Source organism: Alligator mississippiensis, chromosome 5 (assembly GCF_030867095.1).
Source record: "Alligator mississippiensis isolate rAllMis1 chromosome 5, rAllMis1, whole genome shotgun sequence".
In the NCBI taxonomy this organism is placed as follows: Eukaryota; Metazoa; Chordata; order Crocodylia; family Alligatoridae; genus Alligator; species Alligator mississippiensis.
The window spans coordinates 35,902,105-35,927,496 of NC_081828.1; the positions used below are offsets into that span (position 1 = coordinate 35,902,105).

Consider the following 25,392-nt stretch of genomic DNA (forward strand, 5'->3'; position numbering starts at 1 on the left):
CTTTAAGTAGTTCCATGCTAGATGGGGTTTTCTCTGCTCCTTCTTCCATAGTATAACCAATTGACTACACTCTAGATGCCAGGCCAGTGGATAGCTAATTCAAATACTTTATCCTGCTAACATGCACCTTCCTTCAGGAAAATAAAAGGCTAGGATATGTACTTTTGAAGATTCATATTTTTGAAGTTAGTACTTTAAAGTTTTCTGGTATTGGAATTTGAAGTCACTCTTTTGTCTTTCCTTCCAAAATATCATAAAAGAAAACACCAAACAAACAAAACAAACAGATTGGGGAATTCACTTTAAATCACTGCAAAACACTGTACTAGTCCTTTTCTACTAGCCAAGTTCTACTACTTTAGTATTCTTCTTTTCTACATGATACTCTGAAAGTGATCTCTTTTCCTTCATCTTCTGGGATGCCCAAAATTATCTTAATAAAACTGAACCTACCTGAAATTTCACAGCAACTAATTACAGAGCTGCAATCAATCACTATAGCAAAAGAGATGCCATTTGTGAATTTCACTGCTAATTTTATTATATCCTCTTATCCTAGCAAGGGGCTTTTTAAGTTTATGCATTTGTCCCATTTCAAACTTAATTAAAGCTAACAATTTGTTTAAAGCCTGTCAAATTAGAGAAAAAATTTCCCAGACTGAGACAATAACAAGCCACTTATGTTCTGAGTAAAAATGTTTTCTCATTACTGAGGAAGTTTGACAGTTATAATTTAGTTAACATCTTCCTTTACCTATTGGTGTAAAAGGAGAGGGAAGGTGAAGGCTTGTGTATATAGTACTTAGTTGACTGGGGCACTGAGAGACTGTGTTAATTAACCCACCTACAGTGCTACACAGAAGTAACTACACTGCTTCCAACTCAAGAGGTAGCCCATGAAGAGTGTCAGTGTATGTAGAACACAGTGAGTTTGTGGTGTAGACATACCCTTAGCCACGTTAGTACCATTTTAAGAAGTGACAAAGTTACTTAGAGAAAAGTCAATGAAACACAGGTCTTCCAAGTAGGAAGCAACTTTAAAGGTGATAAAATCATGGCATTTATCCTTTTGCCACATTAGGTTTCCCTTTTTATCATTTGACCAAAATCTCACTGGGGTACAGTTTTACAGAAATGACAACATGCTCTGTAAAACTGTATATACACAATACTGGTAACAGATGGTTTTCTGCATGCAGAGGAGCAAACTTAGAGACAGGTTTTGAAAAACTGCCCAAGAAAGCCTGTAGGTTAATGTCTTTGAGCTACTCTGTCTCTCAATCTCATTTCAATACACTTTTCTTAGTCATGTGAAAACAATACCATTTAAAGAAATACCCCTTTATACTCCCTGGGCACAACTATATTAATTAACTGTACAGTACATCTCAGCATCTACATGTGCACCCCTATTACGGTACACAAAACTAATAAACTCCACAGCAGGGTAGTACTTGTGGTACCCCATAACTCAGCCAGCCACTCTGCAGCACACAGAGCACAGTCGGAGCAGCCCTGGGCTTGCTGCTCTGATCAGGCTCCATGTGCTGCGGGGTGGCTGTCTGGGACATGAGGGTGCTTTAGTGCAGTGGCTGCCTGTGGGCTCTCCCCACACTAAAGAACCCTCATGCCTCAGCCAGCCCCTCCACAGCACATGGAGCCTGGTTGGAGCAACCCTAGGCTGGCAGGCTGACCACCCAGGTCCCCTGCCAGCCCAGGCTGCTCAGACTGGGCTCCACATGCTATGCATAAATAAACTCTGTAGCAATATACATGTTTACTAACGGATACTCTTGCCCGCCAGAAGAATGAATAAAAACTGAGTAAGGGCCTAAGGACTTTGCCCCATAGCTTTTATACATTAAAGTACCCTAGAGAAGCTAAAAAGATTACATTCTAGCTTCATTTTCAATCTTAAATGTTAGGACTTTACTGCTTTTAAGTAAAACTGTAAGCAGGGTGTCATGACTTGAGCAGGTGTTCTTCAGACCACTTTAAGTTCCACTCTGTGGAGCCTAATGGAGATAGATTCTCCCTTTTTTCCAATCATGCCAACTGTCGCTGGACAGAATCAAGTCACTTTGGGTTAAGTCCATGTTTTTTGTCATGGCTGAGTTGACATGTCAAAGCTCTAAGACCCATTCTATATTGAAAGAAATAACACTGACTATTCAGAAAATGCCAGCACTGGACTGTGACCCTACAGATGTTCAGAAACAAACTTATTTTATGCCTTTAGCTTATTTAGAGAGTTTATAAAAGCACTGTGCTCCAGTTTGCAACCTCAGCATTAAACAAAATACAGGTCTTTAAATGCATACAAGATTACGATAGACACAGAGCTGTTGAATACAATTCCATTTTAAAGCATCCCCATCTCCTATCTCCTTATTTTTATTCTGGCTGTAAGTACTAACTCCTTCTAGTTTTTGCTCATACCAGAACAACTAATTTATTTTGTGGGAAGTTCCTGGAAAGGCATTTCAGTGAAACAGATGCTTAAATTTTACAAATTAACAATTTTTATATAAATTATCTAAAAAAAACTTTACCTAATTTATTTTGATGCTGCTCTTCTTTAGCTTTTAATAAATAATAATCCAATAGGATGAGTAGGGTGGGTTTTGCTGACCACTTTTCCCAAGGCAAGCGGAATAATTTGAACTGGAAATATATTATTATAGCATGTCCATAATTAAGGGTATGATTGCTCAGAGCTCCACTATGAAACTGGAGATAGGCCTGCTGAAAGTCTCTGGATTAAGGTTAGAGTGGAGAGCAACATGGATGATGTCATGGTGGGTGCCTGCTAGATAAGCCTATCTTTAGACAGCTAGTGGAAATTTCCAGGTGACAGGTCCTGGTTCTCATGGGGGACTTCAGTCATCCTGATTATCTGCTGGGAGGGCAATGCAGCATTGTGCAGGCAATCCAGGAAGTTGTTGGAGAGCGTTGGAGACAACTTCCTGGTGCAAGTGTTAGAGAGAAAAAGCAGGGGCTGTGCTCTTCTTGATCTACTGCTTACAAACAGGGAAGAATTGGTGGGGAATGCAGAAGTGAATGGCAAATTGGGCAGCAGTGACCATGAGATGATCAAGTTCAGGATCCTGACAAAAGGAAGAAAGGAGAGCAGCAGAATATGGACCCTGGATTTCAGAAAAACTGACTATGACTTGCTCAGGGAACTGATGAGCAGGATCCCCTGGGAGGCGAGGGGATCTGAAGGGGAACGGAGTCCAAGAGACCTAGTTGTATTTTAAAGAAACCTTACTGAAGGCTCAGGAATAAACCATCCTGATGTGCAGGAAGAATAGCAAATGTGACAAAGTGACCACCTTAGCATTGAACTCTTCCGTGAGCTTAAACATGAAAAGGAAGCTTTCAAGAAGTGGAAGCTTTGACAACTTGGGAGGAGTATAAGAATATTGCTTGGGCATGCAGGGATGAAGTTAGGAAGACCAAAGTGCAACTGGAGTTGCAGCTAGCAAGGGATGTGAAGGGAAACAAGAAGGGTTTCTGCACATATGTTAGGAACAAGAGGAAGGTCAGGGAAAGTGTGGGTCCCTTACTGATTGGGGGAGGCAACCTAGTGACAAATGATACAGAAAAGGTTGACATACTCAATGCCTGTTTTACCTAGGTCTTCACAGGCAAGTTCAGCTCCCAGACTACTACACCTGGCAGCACAGTTTGGAGAGAAGGTGAGCAGCCCTCAGTGGTGAAAGAAAAGGTTAGTGACTATTTAGAAAAGCTGGATGTGTACAAGTGTATGGGACTGGATGCAGTGCATCTGAGGGTACTGAGGGAGTTGGCTGATGTGATTGCAGACCTGCTGGCCATTATCTCTGAAAACTTGTGGTGATCAGGGGAGGTCCTGGACAATTGCCCAGAAAAGGGCAAATATAGTGTCCATTTTTAAGAAAGGGAGGAAGGAGGATCTAAGGAACTACAAACCATTTAGCCTCATCTCACTCCACAGCAAAATTATGAAGCAGGTCTTCAAAGAATCCATTTCTAAGCACTTGGAGGAAAAGAAGGTGATTAGGAACAGACAGCATGGACTCAACAAGGGCCTGACCAACCTGATTGCCTTCTGTGATAAGACAACTGCAGAACTGCAGAGATGCAGGGAAAGCAGTGGACATAATATACCTTAACTTTAGCAAGGCTTTTGATACTGTCTCCCAAAGCATTCTGGCAAGCATGGTGAGGAAGTATGGCTTGGATAGAAAGCTGGATGGATTGTCAGGCTCAACGGGAAGCAATCAATGGCTCCATGTTTAGTTGGCAGCTGGTGTCAAGTGCAGTGCCCCAGGGGTCGGTCCTGGGGCTGGTTTTGTTCAATATCTTCATTAACAATCTGGAAGATGGGATGGACTGCACCCTCAGCAAGTTTGCAGATGACACCAAGCTGAAGGGTGTAGTAGATATGCTGGAGGGTAGGGCTAGGATTCAGAGTGACCTAGACAAATTGGACGGTTGGGTCAAAAGAAATCTCATGAGGTTTAATAAGGAGAAGTGCAAAGTCCTGCACTTCAGATGGAACAATCCCATGTACCCCTACAGCCTGGGGACTAACTGGCTAAGCAGCAGCTCTGCAGAAAAGGACCTGGGAGTCAGTGGACAATAAGATGGATATGAGTCAGCAGTGTGCCCTTGTTGCCAAGAAGGCAAACAGCATACTGGGCTGCATTGCCAGCAGATTGAAGGAAGTAGGAGCTTTGCCAGCAGAGTAAGGGAAGTAATTATTCTGCTCTATATTGCACTGGTGAGGCCACATCTGGAGTACTGTGTCCAGTTTTGGGCCCCCCATCTATAGATAGGATGTGGACAAGTTGAAGGGAGTCCAGCAGAGGACAACAAAAATGGTTCGGGGGATGGGGCACTTGACTTATGAGGAGAGGCTGAGGGAACTGGGGTTATTTAGTCTGAAGAGACATCTGAGAGGGGATTTGATAGCAGCCTTTAATTACCTGTAGGGTGATTCCAAAAAGGATATAGCTGGATCATTCTCAGTGGTGACAGATGACAGAAGAAGGAGTAATGATCTCAAGTTTCAGAAAGGGAGGTTTAGGTTGGATATTAGCAACAACTTTCTTACTAGGAGGGTGGGGAAGCACTGGAACAGGTTACCCAGAATGGTGATGGAATCCCCATCCTTAAGGCCCAGTTTGACAGAGACCTGGCTGGAATGATCTAGTTTGGCTGGTCCTGCTTTGAGGAGGGGGTTGGACTAGATAACTTCCTGAGGTCCCTTCCAACCCGAATTTTCTATGATTTTATGATCATAGATGCAAAATAGTATGCACCTATTTTATGTATATATACTCAATATTGTTTACACCCCCCCCAGAGAGCAGACTGTGTTGTTAATTTTTTAACATATCTCACCTAAGAACTGCCAATATTAGCACCAGTCTGTATCTGAACTCAAGAATACATTTATTAATATGATGCATGGGAACTTCCCTTTGAATTACCTGTTAGCAGGATTTCTGCACAGAATTCCTATACGTCGCTTTCAAAATGGACAATTTAATGACTGAAAATATAACTAAATTGAAGGCAAGGTCAAAAGTGTGCAGCAAAGTTTTGACTGACCAATACGCTGAAGTCAAAAACCAATTTGTGTTGAGCCTTGAAATAGTGATAAGAGGGTTGTCAGCAACATGTTCATCCCTGGCTTGGAAGGTTTTGGGTAGTCTTTTATTTCATAGCTTCTGCAATTACACCTTTTTTAGCTCACAAAAAGCTTCATTGGTTTTATTTTCTCTCCACAATAAAAAGGAAGAGGAAAATTAAATTTATTTGGTGATAGCCATGTCTCTGAACATCTTTAGTCCAAGTCTGGCTTTTATTTACAATGTAAATAAATAAATGAATGAACAAAACAAAACCTCATAATATTTTACTGTTTATAAAATAAACTAATTTTGAAAGAAGCTGTAAGGCATCTGCCCCCCGCAACAACCTTTTTTTTTTCTTTTTTTTTTTAATTGCCACAGGCATCTTTTATGAACAGGGAAAGACCTACTTTTGTTTAAATGTGACAGATCAGTTAGAATTCTGGCAACCACCATTTACAGCTATTGATTTCAATGAAACATTAAAGGACCAAAATTCAACCATTATTCTTTTCGGTTGTCACAACAAAGGTTAATAATAGTTGTACACTGGACTGAAGGAGTGAAAAAGGAATGCCAGCTCAAATCTGCAAGCTGTTTTCTTCTGAGGCTAAAATTATTATACAGGTTTACATATTTCAAGGGTAATATTTGAAAATGTACATTAAAAATGTTTATAAACTGTTTTAAGATGCATAAATGGGAAGAATTATTTATGAACAAAATCAGAGCATTTAAAATAATGCCCAATAAAGAAAAGCCATTTCCCCCTCACAGAACCAAACATTTTATCATGGTTGTTTCTATCCATCCAAAGTAATGTTTCTCATATCACTGTAAAAAAGTGGGCTATAGCATGATTAAACAATATTTCAACTCTTTAGTTCATGCAGAGGTTACCTGCTACAGGGCATAAAGGTTTGATTAGGTTTATGTCGTACATGAGAAATTTTAAAGGAAAGCACAGACCTCCCTTAACAGATGAGAACTGCACCTACAAATAGCTTTTTCTTGTAGTCAGGTAGGAAAGCTCTTAGCCCCTTTACTATAATAAATAGGTAGAAAATAACAGATACTTCAGGAGACCATAAATCTTCCAAACTCCAGGGAAAACTTAAAGTGTTTAAAGTCTATACATTGGCTAGAATTGCCTAACACCTGTTAAACAGTCATCATTTGCATCTCCATTCAGTTTGGATATACTGTAGGTGGCCAGTATCCCAGTGAATATGGCTAACCTTATCATGCATTACAGCAAAATGTAAAACAATCTTTCAAGCTTGAGTCTAAATCCAGGAAATCCATTCATGGGCAGTGAAGAGACAAGGTAGCACAAGTTTTCATTTAATTCACTTTTTTATCAGATCCATACATATAAAATATGTTGTAAGTAATTACCATTAAGATACTGATTACTATTGTATTAATTTTTATGACCTAACTCATACAATATGTCAGGATGAAGAATTTTAAAATTTTATTTTACACCTCCTCAGATATTTGTTGTAGATCCACATACTGTCTAATAAATCCTGTCTACTGGATAGCTGCATGAACTGCAATGTCCTTAGAGCTTACATCTGAAGCAAAGACTTAGCATTTCTCTGCTGCAGCGATTAAAAACAAAAACAAAACACACATTGTAACAATGGAGGGTGAAGAAATCCAAGGTCTCCTGAATTTTCTACATTTAATTATCATTTCAGGATATTGGAAGCTGATTGCAAGAGCAAGTACAAATTGTCACGTTTTTATGAAAACCAGGGTTCATCTTCTCCTGTATACCCTGTGAAAATTGTTAAAAATGATAAATTATGTTTTTAAAAGCTCCAAACTGTCTTATTTCCTTTTTAAATGTGCTAGTTGCACTGGTGTTTTGGCTAAACCAACCCTTGTTGTGACTTCTGTGATTCATAAAGGCAATTCCAGCTGAAATGTCTGTAATCATGATACAAAGGAAAAGGAGAATGAAGGGAATGCTATTACCAATGTGGTTTCATATATGTATGAACTTTAAGATGACAGCGTCACAATTTAAAGTTTCTAGGGAAATCCATTCAGAGAGAATGCTTTCCATGGCCGGGGGGAGGAGGCATGCGCAGGATTTTACCACATACAAACAGCAATTAAATACCCTATTAAAAACCATAATATACCATGTTTAAATTTTCAGCATGCTGGTAACACTGTTAACATTACTGTCCTAGCTACAATCCTTTTTTACTTTCTTTTTAAGTAATTTGATTAAAAATCATGCAAAGCAATTACAGCGGATTAAATGCTGTCAAGCTGCAGTTTAAAATCACAAAATAAAGCTCTGATGATGAATTTATTAAACTTTACAATTTAATCCATTTCTTCTAGGATGTATGAAAACATGGTTCTTAGGCAAATTAATAATGAGGCAGGGCAGTTAATTCTTAAGTACCGTCTCCTCTTACATGATATAAAATTTACAATTTATGAACACTATAAAGGACAATATATGGGGGGTGGGGGAATGATACATTAAAAAAATAACTTGTCACTGCTTCTAAATCCTGTATTGATAACTTAAAAGGAAATGGATTCAACAAGTTTGGGGGCTGAAATCTTATAGAACAGTGAAAATATACTGTACATGCTTCTTCTTGTGGTATTCTTAGCAAAACATACCAGGAATTAGTTGTTATGAGTGTTTTAAGACAAGTTCAACAATGGGGATTCACTTTATGAGGATGAATTTGTAGGAGAAGGGAAGGACATGTAAAGAGAACCAGAGGTGTAATGAGCAGGGTTGATGCCCTGGGCAAAACCTGTGGGAGAGCCAGGGGGAACTGCCACTTAGCACCAGAGAGGTGCGGGTTCTGAGAGTAAGGGACAGAGGGAAGCCTACGATGGCAACTTTAAAACTGTTCCCAGCTGCTGCTGCTGCCACCTCTGTCACAGCATGGGTCTTCTTGCCCAGGCCATGGTTCCTACACCAAAGCTAGGGACAGACATTACACATAAGCCAGTTTAAGTGATCAGAAACTGGTTTAACCCTGTAGCAGAACAGATATGTAATGCACATAAACCAGTTTGAAAATGGCTGAAATCCTTTTGAGATAAACCTGGTTGAATGTAGTATCAGACTTAACTGATTTGAATCAAGCTGGTTTATGCAAAGTCTGTCCCAGACCCCTTCTGGGTTTAAATTAAATCAGAGCCCCCCAGCATCAAGGCATGCTCTCTGGGCTGGCCTAGGCGGGGTGGGGCTCTCTGCTCCAGAGAGTTGGGCTAGCCCCTCCTCTCTGCTTTCTGGGTTCAGTTCTGGCAGAGACTGCATGTACAGCAGGGTCTGCCTGGCTTTCTCCTGCTCCCTCCCTTCCCCTCAGCACTCCCTGCTGAAGCAAGGATTCCCCCCTCCTCTTTGCCTTACACAGACACTTTTCAGCATTAGCTAGCATACCACATGCTGGCTATGGTCCATGCTGTGGGAAAAAGGCAAACAAGACAGTGTCAGCTTACGGCTTTTTGGAGCTAATCAACAGGTAACTGGTAATGTCCCTCCATTCCTTCCTTGGAAAAAGTTCTTTATGAAGAGCTTGAACTAATGAGAGATCCTTTTGTTTTCTTAATGGGCTGATAAACACTGAGTTAGTGATGATAAACACTGTTTTATTAACTGGACTGCTGGGGAGGGGGGTGTTTCCTAATAAGAGCATACTGCCAGGGCCTGGCCATGTCCCCCCTCAGCTCAACACTATTGAAGGGAAGGGAGGGCTGCTCTAGAGCCCACCTGGCTTCTAGCCTGAGCCCCTGCAGGCATGTGCCTGCATTTCTAGAATGAAAATGGAATGTCTATTCACCTTCAAATCAGTTCAACATTTGCAGGTTAGACTAACCTGCAAAGATTAAATCAATTCAGGCTCAGGCTTTTTGAATGTCTGCCCCTAGCCCAGAGTGGTGTCTGTGCACCTGACTGCTGCTGTAAGACCATTGCCCGGGACTGTTTTTGGCATTGGGGTATGGACTCCATGGGGATGGGGAATGATTCTGGAGCCCCTCCTAAGTTGACACCCATGGATGGTGCCTAGTTTGCTCACTCCTTGTTATGCTGCTGAAGAGAACCACATACATCTTAAAGGGGGAGGGGGGAGAGAAGAAAACAAAGAAATACTAGAGTGGGAGAAAGATCCAACCAACTCAAAAGAAAATGGAATATATTTTGGAAGATCCCACCAACAGATTCAAGGCATTGAGCTAAATGGCCCATTGGTACATTCTAGTTGCTGTAGTAATCCTTTTTTCCTAGAAAGCAAGGGTAGGAGAGAAAAATCAGAGAAAGCAACAGGATAAAGAAGTCAGTGTTATGGGAAATTGAAGGATGGGAGGAAGACAGTTGAACATGACAGATACACAAAGGCAGGAGGAGACAAAAAATAGTAAAAAATAAAACCCAAGAAAAGGAGTAAAAAAAAAAAACGGAAAATAACAGATTAGGAAGAACAGCAAACTAACTGGAGAACGTAAGAAGAAGCTGAATTCTAAGATTTTCAAAGATGGACAGAAGAGTTGTGTATCTTAATATACATTTATTGATATATATATAAAACAGCTCCCATAAAACACGGGGAACTAGGTTTTCAAACCCTTTATTCACCTATGAAAAGTGCAGTTCAAGTTGTGTAAAATTTTCCGTCCACAAGGTCAATAGGAATGCAATGTGCTCTAATGTACACAGTTCTGAACCCTAGGCTCAAAGCAGAAAAGCAGGCAAAGACAGACTAGACTTACCCAGAGGTGATCCAGTATGACTAAAACACTTTGCTGGCTTTACAGGATAGAAGAATATGAAAGGATAAGGTGAGTTTGTTTTATGGAAGTGGTAGAAGAAGAAAGGATGTAGTTGGAAATTGTCAGAGAATGGAAGAGTATTGGAAGATACTGGAGAATCAAGAATAGCCTAGAGTAACAAAAGCTGCATCTTTGGTTTCAGTAAGATATTATCTCTAGAAAAAATGTCTTCCTGTAGAAATGGCACTTTGTATCACTTGTCTGATTATTCAAATGACCCATGTCATCCTCTGTACAAGGTGTCTGATTTAGTTGACTTAATGAAGATGAATATCTTCAGACTTACTGGACTGGTTTAAAAATAATTTTTTCTGCTACTTGACTAAGAACACAGAGCATGAGAGCTGGTCAAAAATTTCCCGTGCCATCAAAGCCAAAATGCTTAATAAAAATTATTTTGATAGGGCAGGGAATAAAAGAAGAGAAAAAGAAAGAGACACCCCATTCCAAACTACCCAGTTAGTCAGGGCACTCAAAGTCATTGCCATGGCTGATTAGAGTAGACTTGCATGTCCGTCCTCCACATGTTAAGAAAATGTTCCAGTTAGTAGTCTATCATATTAGCCCCTCCCTTTCTTTTTCCTCTGTTGGACTGATTTCATTTTTCATAGATAAATAAACCAGAGTGAGAGAGAGAAAGAGTACATGAATCAGTCATAACAAAGATTTGAAGCTGAGACTGTATACTCCAGGTGAGTATCCTAATCTTCAAGACTATGGGCTAATCTAGGGCGAGCCCTTCTTCTCCCTTGCTTTTTCTCTTTCACTCACACTCTCTCTCTCTTCCCATTTTCATTCCAAACTGGAACAAATACAAATATCAAATGTGTTTCCACAAACTGGACTTTCTGTTTTCTGGCCAGGTTTACAAAACAACAATAAAACAGTCTTTTTCAGCAAATCCATGAGTCAGCATTCAGCAGCTACAATCAAGATGCTTTGGCCAAAAGCAGATTTCACCTAGACGGCTGCTGCAACACTCACACAAAACAACTGAGTTCATCATCATTATAGAACTCCCACCTGCTAGCCAACCATTTTAGGTGTGGATCCGATCTTTGTATACAAATGGTTAGGCATGTGGTACAAATATAGAGCTATAGTGATCAATGAAAAGCACAGAGCTGTTTCTGCAAGACCTGAAAGTTCTGCAAAAATAGTTTCCTCATAAACACAAATGATCAGCTTGCATATCACCTTAAGAGGGGAATCTTGCAAAATAAATGCTCATGTTTCATTGCTAAAATATTTCTGTTGATAATATAAGTGTTTTATTGAGGAATGGCCAGTTTTAACATTTTACACTGGCTTAGCTGATACAAAATTATCTGTCTCTAAATACTGAAACAGCTCCATCACTAGTGTTTGGGCACCTCTCAAGAACATAACCAATAACTCTGCCTCAAAAACAACAACAATTCCTTTCTCACTCTCTCTTCTTCCTGGTAAACTTGTAGAAGAAACAGTTTGATTAAAGTGCACATGTGTATTGTGTGGAAAGACAAAGTGAGTTTTGCATTTGGTTTTGAACATGGTGAAGTAGTGGCCATTCTCTTCATGCCTTCTAAGTACACTCTGGACAAGACTGCTGAATTTCCTGTGTTCCTAGCTGGTGTAAGCCGATGCAGCTGTATTGATTGCATTGAAGCTGAGTGTATGTCTTTCTTTAATTCACTGAGTCTATGTGACAGACTGAGGAATTTCAAATGGTAGGAGAGAAGGGGAGCGCACAAAACCCTGCCTGCCTCCTTCTGCTACAGGAAAAAAAACCCAACAGAATTGCCAGTACAAGAGGACAATGAAACAGAACTCCTGAAACAATAAAACAGAAAGATGTCACAGCTAATTTTTTTTTTTTTTTTGGTAAAATTCCCACTGCCGCTGTTGTACACTGTACCATAGTCTCATTGTACTTTGCATAATTTGTTGCAGTAACTGATACAAAAAGGAAGACACAGAACTAATATTGCCTGGAGGACTGAATAAACTATGCTTAACCAGCATATTATTGTAGGGTTAAAGTAGAATGCCACATGAGCAAAAATATAATCACATTCTGTTTGGGGCACCATCTATTTAAAATAGTTCACAGCTCCTTGCTGGCATAGCAGCAGCAAATTATCATGCTATGCTGTGCATCTCAATTAAAAAGCAGACTTATCATTCCTACTTCCAAGGTAGAGTAGCGCAACTCTAATTGTGCTACACAGCTAGTTTCCATCTCTGTAGAGTAACCAGTGGTTTGTTTTTGCAGATTCCTCTTCCTTTGAATGAGTGTGGACTTTGAAGAAAGCTATTCAACTACCATCCTAATTGCAGGCAATAAACATAAACTCAGCCAGAGGCGGAGGTAGTTTCAAATGGAAGTTAAATACAATGAAAATAAAGGTGAGAACATTATTGTAAAAACAAGGCCATTTTGGACATGAATTGAATAACTGAAGATATGTTTAAACAGTTGTGATATGGATTTTGGTGCTCATGGTGCAGAGATATATTTTTACTTCACAAAAATTCAAGGAACCATTATACCCCCCAAACCTATAGGTGAATTTGCAAGATATGCTGTCATACATGTAAGAGGAGGTAATAAAGGCTAATAAGAGGTAAATATTTATGAACAAGAGTGTCATTAACTTTTTTTAAGTTTCCTTACACCACAGAGCTTTTTGCTCTTGTTTCTAAGATGAGATTACAGTAGGTAAAGCATTTATTTTAAAATAAAGCATAACAGCATAATGTAGATTCTGAGAGGATTTATCCAATGTATCTGCTTGAAAAACTGACTCACTTCTTCAACTCAGCTTGGTTTGCCTGGTTCTTGGCTAAAGCCCTAACTAATTGATTCAATCTTTGCAGGTTAGTCTAACCTGCATAGATTGAATCAATTTGCAAGTGAATAGGCATTCATGAAATGCAGGCACATGCCTGCAGAGGCTCAGGCTAGAAGTCGGGGGTGCTAGAGCAGCCCTCCCTTCCCTTTAGGCTGGAGGGAAGCTGAACTGAGGGGGGCCAGGCCCCGGCAGGCCTGAGTATGATTGGGGAGGGGTATAAACTCTCCCCCGTGGCCTGCAAGGACTCCAGCTAGGGTCTGCCCAAATTTTCCCTCCTGGCTTGTGGTTCAGCATGGCCTGGGACTCCCAGAGTCCCACTCCCAGCCAGGGGCAATCCCGCTGTGACTTCCGAGCCACTGGGCCAGGGTTTTGCTTGGGGCAGCCCAGCAGCAAAGGACAGATTGGGGGGGAGCGCATGGGTAGCAAAATGGCCCCAAACTCAGGTGGGCACATGCATGGAGGGATTGGGATGGTGGGGGCTCCATTCTGGATGTGAGCCCTGCCAAGCAGAGGGACCCAGGCTGGAGGGTGGGGAAGATCTTGAGTGTTGGTGCTAGCCCAGGGCAGAGCCAAGCCAAGCTGAGTATGCAGCTGGGGGAACAGCTCCTGCCTGTTGCCCTTGTACATGGGCCCCTTCTACATGCTGGAGAGGGGCACCCAGGCCAGTCCTGGCTCGTGCAGTGGCGTGCATGGCATGGGCTCACCCCCTCAGCACTGAACACTATTACCTGAGTCCCCCAGCCGCTGGGCACCAAGATGGGTGTGCACTGCTGACTCTTCCCCTACCCAGCAGCAGTGCAACATGGTCCCATGTACCAGGTGACAGGGGCGGAGTTCTACCCCTACAGCTTCCCTGCCACCACCAGGGGGGCCTGCCCTGGCTATAATTGTAGGTGCTGCCTGTGTCACCGAACTTCAGTTGATTGCTTGCGGGGGGGGGGGGGGGCAGATGGCAGTGGCGGTGGGGAAGCCATAGGTGTAGCATGATCCCATGTACCAGATGTGGGGCACAACCCTTATGGCTTTGCCACTGCTGTCTACCTGCATGGCAACCAACCACATTTCAGCAATGTAGGCAACACCTACCAGTATGGCCAGGGCAGCCCCCCTGATGGCAGCAGCAGCAGTGGTGGAGAAGCTGTAGGGCTAGAGCCCCGCACCTGGCACATGGGTCCATGCTGCACCGCCACCACTGGGTAGGGGAAGAGTCGGCAGAGTGTGCCCAGCTTGGTGTCCAGTGAATGCAGGTAATAGTGCTTGGGGCTGAGGGGGTAAGCCTGTGCTGTGCATGCTGCTGCGGGGGCTGGAGCAGCCTGAGCGCTGCTTTCCAGCATGTAGAAGGGGTTGCTGGACAGGAGCTGCTCCCCCAGCTGCATACTCAGCTCAGTTCGGCTTTGACCCAGGCTAGCATTGACACACTCAAGCCTCTTTCCTGTCCACCCCAGCCTGGGTCCCTCTGCTCTGCAGGACTCACATCCAGGATGAAGCCATTAGTGCTGTGATCCCTTTGTGCATGTCTGCACCTGGGCTGGGGGCCATTTCGCTTCCTTCTCCCCTCCCCCTCCCCCCGATCTGGCCTTTGCTTCTAGGCTGCCCCAAGTGAAACCCCAGCTCCAGCAGTTGGGAAGGTGCAGCAGAATCGCCCCCTGGGTGGGAGGGGAGCTCTGGGAGTCCTGAGCTGTGCTGAGCCACAAGCAAGGGGGAAAAGCTGGGCAGACCCTGTCTGGAGCCCGTGCCGGTGGGACAGGGGAGGCAGGGGGGAAATAACCCCCTTCCATTCCCCCATTCACTTGAGGCTGCTGCTGGGGCTGGCCATGCCCCATGCTGTTCGAGCAGTGATGGAGGGGAGAATGGCTGACAGGGGCTGCTCCGTCCTGGCAAGGCAGACCCTGGGGGAGAGGGGAGAGAGGGCAGAATAAATACCTTCCCTGCCCCCTTCGCCTCAGGGGGCCATGCTGGGCTGGCATCTGGCCACACCCCCACCCCTGCTCTGGCTAGAGAGCAGAAGGGCTGGGCCAGCCCTGCTCTCTGGAACAGACAGCATAGTCCAGCCCAGCCCAGAGCTGCAAAGAATGCTGGGGGAATCCAATTGAACTTAAACTAAGAAGGGGTTTGGGACAGAAGTTCCATAAACCAGTTTGACCTCAGTCAGTTAAGTCTGATAATACATTCAACAGGGTTTATCTTAAACCAGTTTTGGCCATTTTGAGAGTGGTCTATGTGCACTGAACTTCTGTTCTGTTACAGGTTTAAACCAGTTTCTGATCACTTAAACTGGTTTATGTGTAAATTCTGTCCCTAGCCAACATGATTTCCCTGATGGCAGCATGCTAGACAGACCCCCTCTATCACTGTCTGTTTCTCTGGCTACAGACAGCAATTACAGTGGTGGGTCTAGCATTCTGTTGTCCCTCCTCATGTCCAGCAAAAACAGTGGTGGGATCTGCCTTGAGATCCTGTCTGGGAGGGCACTGCAAACATGGCTAGTCAAAGTGCATCATGCCCATGTACTCACAGCCCACCTTGTCATGACCTGGAGGTGGCACCTAGTGGCAACAATACCAGAGCAAGCCCACCTGTTCTGGCACATCCTGTACAAGCTATTCATTGCCAAGAGAGCTGGCAACCTCCAGTGGTGGCTGCTGCATGAGGCCCTGGACACAGGGACTTTTGCCCACCACTCAGACTCATCAGCACTGGTGCCCTGCCCTTTCTGCAAGGAGAAAGTGGAGACTCTTTTCCACACCCTCCTGGACTGCTCCTAGCTGCAGCCATTTTTTGCTGTCCTCAGCACCCTCTTTGGCATGCTGAACTTGGACTTTTACAAGTGCAATATCTGTGCATATCTTCTCTATCCTGTACTAAACATCCAAGGGGAGTGTGGTCTGTCTGCCCAATTTCCTTCTCAGCCAGGCCAAGATGGTGACTCTGAAAAGCTACAGAAACTGGCTCACAAGAGCCAGCTCCAATGGCACTCTCCAACTCTTTTGCTTCATGGTTTGAGTATCTGTTACATTTGAATTTGGACACTTCACCTTGCAACAAAACATGGACCAGTTATTGTCATAACCCCTTCTTAAAGTTAAATTGGATTCCCCCAGCATCCCATTGAGGGGGCCCTCTGCAAAGTGGAAGATAGACAGGTGGGCCTACAGGTGTAGTCCCAGAGGGGTATGGAGAAGGGTGTTTCAATTTCCAGTGATATTATATTTTTTGTTGCTAATACATAGTTCATGCTTAGCCCCTGGGAGGGCCACATACCTTTGCACTATCACCACTTGTCTTTAACATTTGTATACTAAAGTTTTAAAAAGTCAATGTATGTATTTTCTCTGAATTCTTGAAAAAGTAAGCTGAGACCTACCTCCTCATCAAGTTAACCATTTCTTCCCAAGATAACAGGTAAATATTTGTGCTTTTCTTTGCTCCCTAGTTCTTTTGTACCTCTGTAATGAACATTACAATGGCTTTTTTCTAGAAATCTAGTGTGAACAAGCATTCACTACACCCAGTCTAGGTGTAGGAGGCATATTTTAAAGCCATTTGCCACTGCCAGGCATTTGCCACTTCCAGGAATCATGTGGAGAAACAAGTGCAAGTAACTTGAGGTAGGGGGAGACATGGATAGGATCGGGGGTGGGGGGGAAGGGAAGCTGTAGGTCTTTAGTGGGAGTAGTGGAATTGGAAGGGGGGCTAGCAGGTCCACAGGGATCCCTGCCAGGTCCATAGGATCAGGGGGATAAAATAGCCCAGTCAGTGAGGGAGGAGTGGGATTAGCAAAGCCCAAGGGCTAGGGTGAGTGGCTGTGCTTTCCCCGCCCCAGGGCTGCACTGAGAATGTGTGCAGTCACTTGAGAGATCGGCTTAACCCATTCCTAGATCAAGTTAATCTGCTCTTGATCAAGTTAGTACACCTACTCAGATGAACTTACTTAGATCATGTATGCCATTTTTGTCCAATTTAACCCCTCTGAATGTCTGCAAAGTTGAGTATTTAGATCAACCTAACCCTGGTTTGGTCAATCTAAATGTAACACCTGTACAGCAAATTGAACTCCTTCAGTTTTTTCACTCCTTAATAGTTTAGAGGAAAACACAAAACCCTTTGATGAACTTGTATGTGAAACTGTGACGGATTGTTTTGTTCTTAAGATGTTTAGTTAATGTGACATTAAAAGTGGACCCAAGATTTCATGTAAACATCACCAACAAAAAGGCTCAACGTTAAACCTAAGTTACCAAATTGTCGAGTGTAACCATTTCCTCAATCTTAGATCTTCCTGGAATAAAGAGAGAGAATTTACAGCTGTGATATTTTCAGTTTGCCAATCACAGTAATGGTGCTGTATATTTAATGTTATTTTGCAGAATCTGGCTTCTTAAGTCTGGAAGAGTCTATTCATGGCTCCTGATATAATGCTATTTTTTCTTAAGAGGAATATTTTGTGTTGAAATCTCATCAGAAATCAGTGATAACAAGGGAAAAGCAATGTCTAATGTTAACAAGGTCTTCTGAATTAAAATGTGAACACTATAATCTGAAAGCACTATAACTTTTTGCCAAGCTATAATTACTACAACTTTGAACTATGATGAGTAAGAGTTACTATAGTTTTAAAAATAGATAAAATATTAAGTGTTGTAGGGTTATATTACTCCTGCTGAAGAATATCAGAACGGGAGTCAGTAGTTGTGCTTAAGTTAATGAAGAAGTTTCTGTTCACCTTTTTAACAGAATTGCCACACTTCAGTGCAAATTATTATAAAAGACAAACAAACTCAAACTGTATTGCCATTAAACAGTGTTAGTAGATGTAATTGAAATCTCATACAGAACCAGCTTTAAGTAACCTATTGGCAGCAATACAGATGACTCTTAATATTGCCCTCTGGCTAGCTACGCTATTAGGTGCCAGAGTGTCTGCACTAATGGCTGGGAATTAAAATCAAATAAAAAGCTGAGAACCATAATGCAGTATAAAACAAACAGCCATTTTTAGGTCTAAATCCCCTACATTTGCTCTGCATAAACCTGGAAGTCATTCTTAAAATTATCATGGTAATTATCATACATGGGGCTGGACCTGATGATCTTCTGAGGTCCCTTCCAACTTTACAATCTATGAATCTATGGTAGGAAACTATAACAGAGTTTGAGGTTAGACACAAAAGAGGACGGAATAAAACAGAATGATGTTTCCAGACTTCTGAACATATCCCTAAATACCCCATAGTGTAGGGGATAAAATGAATAACAAAAGTAGACAGAGGGAGATAGGTTCAGACATGCAAAAAGTCCAAACCAGAATCCATCTTAAGTTATGTGGTTTTCTGTAAGCAGTGTACTAGATAGGTAGCAAACAAAACACATATTCGTCTGCTGGGATGGGAGGGTGGGGAGAAATCCTAGACTGGGTTCCACCATTTTTAAATTAGTCTGTGTGCACCAAACTTTGTTCTGTTTGGATATAACACAGTTTTGTGTGCCGAACATCTGTTCTCTTATGCATATAGACCAGTTTCTGATCACTTATATCAGTAAAAGTGTAATGTCTGTACTTGGCCAGTGATCATTTTTTTAAAGAAAAATTACAAGAACATTTGAAAAATTACAAGAACATAAAGAAAATTACAAGAAATTACAGACAGCTAAAACATATAAAGAGAGGGAGAGAGAGAATAATAGTAGGAATGTGTACATATATATACGCACACATTCCTACCATTATTCTTCCATAAAAACAATTCCTTTAATAGTCCAAAATATGTTATGCAATTGTGAATGGGGGGAGGATATGATCCATAAGAAATCTTTTCTATTAGGAGGTGGATCTTGTTGTGAAAGAAAGACTGAGAATTCCCTGAATTACTGCAGAAACGTATCCATGTCTTGGCTTCTACATACTGGATTTTTTGTTTTCACACAGAGTATCCAATTCCTAATTTGGGTTTTAAATTCACTTGGTTCTACTGCTCCCACCTACTTCTCAGCTAGGTGTGCCTCTGAGAAAATGCTCATTGGGATGCAACTCAACACTTTATGGCACTGTCTGGTATCACATGCTCCGTGGGATACCCATGTTGGATAGGAAACATTTTGGGGGCTGAACACCTTTGAAGGGTCACTGAAAGATGCTGTACACCTAATCACAACCTTCCCCAGTATTTACTCAGTGTTTACTTTGGCACACTCAATTGGAAATCAATAAAAATTTGCCTCATTCCTGTTTGAGGAAACACTGAGGAAGAACCTCTGAACTGGTCTTGTAAAATACCTTGCCCTTTTCTGTTCTGGTCTTATGTATTATGGTATCCTAAGATGGTTAAGAAAAGATGAGATAAGTGCATATTAAAGAAAATATCCATATTGTATAGAGAACAGAGAAATACTAGTGTTATGCAAACATATATGTATACATAATGTAATCATCTTCCCGGTTTATGGATCCAAACTCCTCTAAGGAGTGTCACAAATCCATATGATAGCCCTGAGCGTTCAAATTTTGCATTTGGTTCTCTGATTTTACAGTAGCTGAAAGATATGTAAAAACTCATGTAGCCAGACAGCTCCCTACTGACTACACATCTAAGCAACTTCACATGCATATATTATTCCAGACAGTCAAGGTGGGAAATAACTTATGCTCAAAAAATGAGCTTGAAATCTGCCCATTTCTGCTTCCATGTGGAGCCCTTCGGGGTTCTCTTTGACCAAATCACATCCCAATATGGGGCTTTGTCACTGGAACTAGAGACAGTCCTTAAATATACCAAGCTACTGAGAGATGCACAGCAGATCTAAGGATAGAATTTAGTTCATAAATGAGTAAAAAGAAAAGGATGAGGAATGCTGCAGATATTTGTTGCTGCTGTTTGACCAAATATGCCTTTTAAAAGATACCTATTAACTGCTGTTCCTATGAAATGGTCTTGGGGCATTTTCAACTTTTCTTTTCTCACTTTTAATCACAACTTTGAAAAGTGACCAGTGGTGTGCACAGCATCAACAGCAGTTTTTATTAAAAAAAGGAGCATTCTAAGTTACGGAGGATATTGATGCCACATTCCAAGCAAAGTGCAATTCTGAGAGAGCATCAATTGATGAGTGCCCAGGGTTCAACAGAAATCCCTATGGCTCCTTCTATATGTCAGGTCAAGGGCTTCTTTTAAACCTTCATAGTTAAAAACTCACTGCACTTGGGTCACATACTGTTTTAGGTTCAGATGAAGATGTGAAGGAAGTTAGGGCCCTTTCAGCTCTCCCAATGGCCTTCCACTGGCTTTGCTCAGTTGGGTGCCTGCATACATGCACAAAGTGTATGTGTATACATTATCCACTCCACACACTTAGGGCAGAATTCAATCTCACCTTGTAGGTGATTAAAGACCAGTTTTCAAACAGCTAGGTTTTACTCACCTGAAGTATAAAATGATTCCATGTCTATGCATCTCCAATGGGTGATCTGATTCTACTATGGGGGTACTTCCCGCATGTGTAGTTTGTGGTGCTGCAAAACTCTTTGAGGCATCACAACTACAAATGTTCAATCATGCGGTGCACTGCTAATTTATAGCACAGGGTCCAAATCTGCCACTTGGATTATCCGGACAGAGTGGGTGCACCTTTGGGAGGCCTTGGAATACCACTGGCAGATCCTGGCTTAGTTCCACTGGTCTCGCCATGACCAGGTCCTTGTCCTGGAAGAGATGCGGGCCAAGAGGGTGGCCCTACAGCAGCTAGTAGTGGAGATAAAGGAGGAGCAGCAGCTGACCCAGGAGAGCTGAGACAAATGCAGGCCTCCAACGATGCTGCCATCCAGTCTGAGGGCAGGGTGTTGCAGCAGCCTCTGGCTGCCATCCCTGCACTGGCTGCTGTACTCCAGTCTGTGCCAGCCCCGGCAAAGACGCCTGACCTTTCTGGGCAGCCTGCACCCACCACCAAGGGCAGGACCTGGCTGGGAGCATTTTGCATGGCTGGTGGCTCAGCTGGCACCCCAGCAGGCCCACAGTAGCCATAGAGGGGCACTGCTCCTGTCTCCCCCTTCCTGGTCCCAGGCCTACCTGCAGCAGCTGCCCCTGAGAAGGAGTGCTCACCCTTCACCCCAGACCAGCTGGGGCCCTGGCCACATTGACATGGCCCCCACACATGGGGTGTTGGCAGGGTCAAGACCAGGCTGGGGCCCCTAACCCGTAATTCTTTCCTCCCTGCGCCTCTCCCACCCCTCTCTCTTTCTTCTGGTGCTTACTTAAATAGTTTCCATTTATTTCTGGTTTTGATTGGGTTTGTCCATGGTGGGGGTGAATGGTGGTGGGGCTATGGAGGGTCTCATGTGGAGTACTGTTGGAATGTTGAACTGTTGGTGTTGGGGAAGTTTTGGGGAGAGAGAGGGGAATGAAGTTGCTTTTGTTTTCACAACAGCCATACTACCTATGTTGTTGCAGTCCTGGCAGTGGGTGGGAATGGAGGCCCCTGGGAAGGCAGCTTGATGCAGGTGTGAGAAGGCTGGTGCCCTACTCAGGGGGGTGGGCCTGCAAATGGGCAGTGATGGCCGCACACACTGCCTTTCTTGTGGTGCCTTCCGAGGAGTGGTTCTTGCATGTGACAGTGTTCCTAGCTGGTCTGCTGCTGCTGTCACTTGAAGCACTGTGATATACCTTGGGGCCACAGGTCTGACAGGTGGATGCTGTAGCAGGTGGCAGCAGGCCTCAGCAAGGTGACAGTCCCCGCTGCCAGCTTGCTGCAGTGGGTACAGAGTGTAGGGGCCACACTAGGTCAGGGCTGCTGCAAGAGTCTGGGTGGCACAGTGGGCTAGCATCCCCAGACACCAGCTAGCCAGACCAGAGAAGCTCCTGAAGGCAAGTAGCCCTGAGCTGCTCACCAGGCCACTATTTTATACTGCTGGCCCCAGCCTCCAGCTCCCCATGGCTGAAGAGCCAAGAGTAGCTGGACTAGGATAGTTTGCCCAAATTTGTGCCACTACAAGCACACATGCCTGCATGTGTGGACATGGCCAAATTGGGTAATAGAATTGCTCCTACTCCTTAGTCAAGTAACGCAAAGTTGACTGCAACGTTAACTTGGACCTTTCACTAGGTGAAGAAGAATTTTGCCCTTAGTGACTACTATAATAACACATACACATGCACCCCTCACAAATATAAGTAAGAGATATTACATGCATTAAAGAACTACTTAAAAGGAACATTAAGGTAACAAAATCAAGTATACAAAAGTTGGGAATTGCTAGACTTGAAGTTACATGGAAAACCTTAGTTCATCTCCCACCTTCTCCTGTATCTGTACTTTACGATCCAACTGTTATTTATACAATCACATACTGTTTTGTCCTCAGTGCCTCAGCTAATATTTCTGGCAGATGGCTCTCTCTTTCATACTGCCTGAGCAGTGGCAGAAAAAAGGTGCAAGTAGATCTGCTCACCTGAAAGCAAGGCAGCAGTTGTTGATGGCACTAAATGAAATTATTATAATCTTATTTATTTATTGTTTTTAGATAAAGACAAAACAACATATTTCTCATAATCTTGTTCTTTGAAACTTCTGAAATATTTTGTTTAACATTTCTCAACGAATTCAGCCTGACAGATACCTGGCATGGAAAAATTCATTTCAAACAGTCGGAGTTTGATAAAGTCATATGCTACAGAAAATGGGGCTGCATAACAGGAAGTCTTAAGTCCGGGCAGTCTTAAGTATAGATGCCACCATCACCTATCATTAACATGTTAGGTTCCTTTTATGGATCTCAAAATACATGTAGGGAATTAGAATGATAGGCTAAAAATTGTTAAGTGCAATTAATATTAGCCCCATTTCCTACAAAATCACTATGAACATAAGCAGTTTGTATTGCATGGCTCTAAAAGATTATATCAATATTAATAAATAAAAGACACTGAACCAGAAATTGACACAATTTCTCTGTGCACTTTTGCAATCAGTTTGTTTTCATATTGCTTCCTGTCAAAGACATAATACATTCTTGTCCTCAGTAAAACTAAGCGCTTTGTGTAATCTCAGTTTCTGTCAATTCCCACTTTTTCAGCACTAAATATTTAAACAAGATAGACCTGGAAATCTCAGGCCAGTAATCTGCTCTGTGTGTCTTTGCCCCAGAGGTATAACTATCAATGCACTAGCACTGAATTGCTGAAGAGACATGAAAGAGATAGCTGTTGAAGTTCTACCTGCCCACAGGCCAGGCCCATGCCTCTCTCCCCCATGCCATGAGGACATGACAAATTTAACTCCAGGGCATCTGCACCAGAATCCTGTAAGACATGCACAAAGAAAAATAGAGTTAACCCTAAATATTGTACTCTTTCACTCAGGTACAAGTGCATAAATGACAATGTGAAACAGACAACTCATGTCAACAACAAGATTTATGTCCATCAACATTTTTTGGGTGTTTACTGAAAAATAAACAATTTTTATAGAAAAGACATCACTAAACTAAAATGTTTGGAAATATCGTTCAAGAGGAGGCCATTGTAAGAATGCTATCATGTTCTGAGGAAAAAACTGGAAATTCGAAGTTAAGGTTAATTTATAAAAGAGAAACAAATATTTAAATAGAAACAAACATGGGCATTCAGAGTGTCACCTCAACTCTATTTACTGCTTTTCACATTGAAAAGAGATTTCTGCATTTCAGATTTTTAGACTACTAAACTCAGCAAACTGGGAGGAATATTTCCTTATAACAGAAGGACATTGTGAAAAAGAATACAACTACTTAAGAAATGCTAATAAATTAGATCTTTGCACTTGAGCCTAACTAAGACTGCAGATATTCAAAGCTGAAAGGTATTTGAACAGTACATAGGGTCACCTTATCCATAAAGTGAAAAAAACATTTTCTACTTATACAAGTTATCAGAATGGAAAGCTCCGAGGGTTTGGTTTGATGCAACAGTGAACACACTTAAAGGAGTGGATGCTTATCCAAAGACTATTGAAGCCTTTTAGGTCTGCAAAATTAGGTGAGCCATCTTGTGTTAATGGATTTTCTCGAGGCTTTCCAAGATTCCCATTATTGGCCCTTGCTGGAATCTTGCTGGGCACTGTAATGTGAAGATGTATAATAATGACAATACTGTTATCCAAACTTTTTCATGTATGAAAAACTGACTGTGTTAAATTTGAGAGAGGCTGAAATTAGAAGGGGGATCTTATTTTACCAAGAACAATTTACCCATCTCTATGACTACATAAAACTGAGAATATAAGAAAACCATCCTGATTAGATGAGGCATGCCCTCTTAATTTATTGTAGGTATTTAACATTCTGCTTGCAGCAAACAAATTATAAATGATGCTACTAAAATGGCAGATTACTAACATTATAACAGGCTCTTCTTTGGGGTTAGAAGATATTTGGAATTTCTGTTTGCAACTTCTTGTCAATGCCTCAGAAGTAGCAATCTGACAACTTTATTGAAATCAACCTATTCAGAAACATTACAATGTTGGTTAAACCAACTCTATACTTAATGTGTTTTTCAGGAAGTTTTAACTGTGTTCACTGATTAGTAGGAAGAAGGGCAAATGCTTAAAAAAGTTTAGAAGAAATAGACAAGAGAAGGGGAAAGTAGAGGAAAGTGTAGTTTATAATAAATCACAAGAAAATAAAAGTATATGTCTAAATATACTTAAAAATATCCTGCTTCCAAAATAAATCAGCCAAATTCCTCTGAGTTGATTGTGCAAAATTCTCAAAACTGAGACACCCAGAGCCCTTTACTCAAGTACCCAGAAAAAGACTCCGAGGTTGCCAGTGCACACAGGGCCTGTATATATATTGTTTTTTTTCTTCCTGCAATGTGTTACAAAGTCTCTCTTAAAGTGATCTGGAAAGATGCTTCTCTGTTTTGTTTGAACGTTATAATCCTATGAGAAAAAAATCACTGTAGGGACCTTGGAAAGTGAAATTAAATATTACCAGTAATTGGCTTTGTGATCATCAATGCTAATCCATTTTACATGTGTATTTACCTAATAAATATATAAAAAGTGTTGGACCTTTTACCTAAGATAACTACAAAGGGGGAAAAATTAAGAAGTAACTGGAGATAGTACAACACATTCCATCTTCC

General features: G+C 42.0%; 1 protein-coding gene across 4 annotated transcripts in view; it reads right to left on the reverse strand.

Moving 5' to 3' along the window:
- Positions 1-25,392, reverse strand: part of DPYD (dihydropyrimidine dehydrogenase) — a 701,931-nt gene that overhangs the window by 152,206 nt on the left and 524,333 nt on the right. For all 4 annotated transcript variants that reach the window (XM_019479122.2, XM_006265262.4, XM_014599709.3 and 1 more), the window contains one exon: positions 23,482-23,565. In XM_019479122.2, coding sequence (XP_019334667.1) covers positions 23,482-23,565 — 84 coding nt within the window. The remainder of the gene's footprint in view (positions 1-23,481; positions 23,566-25,392) is intronic.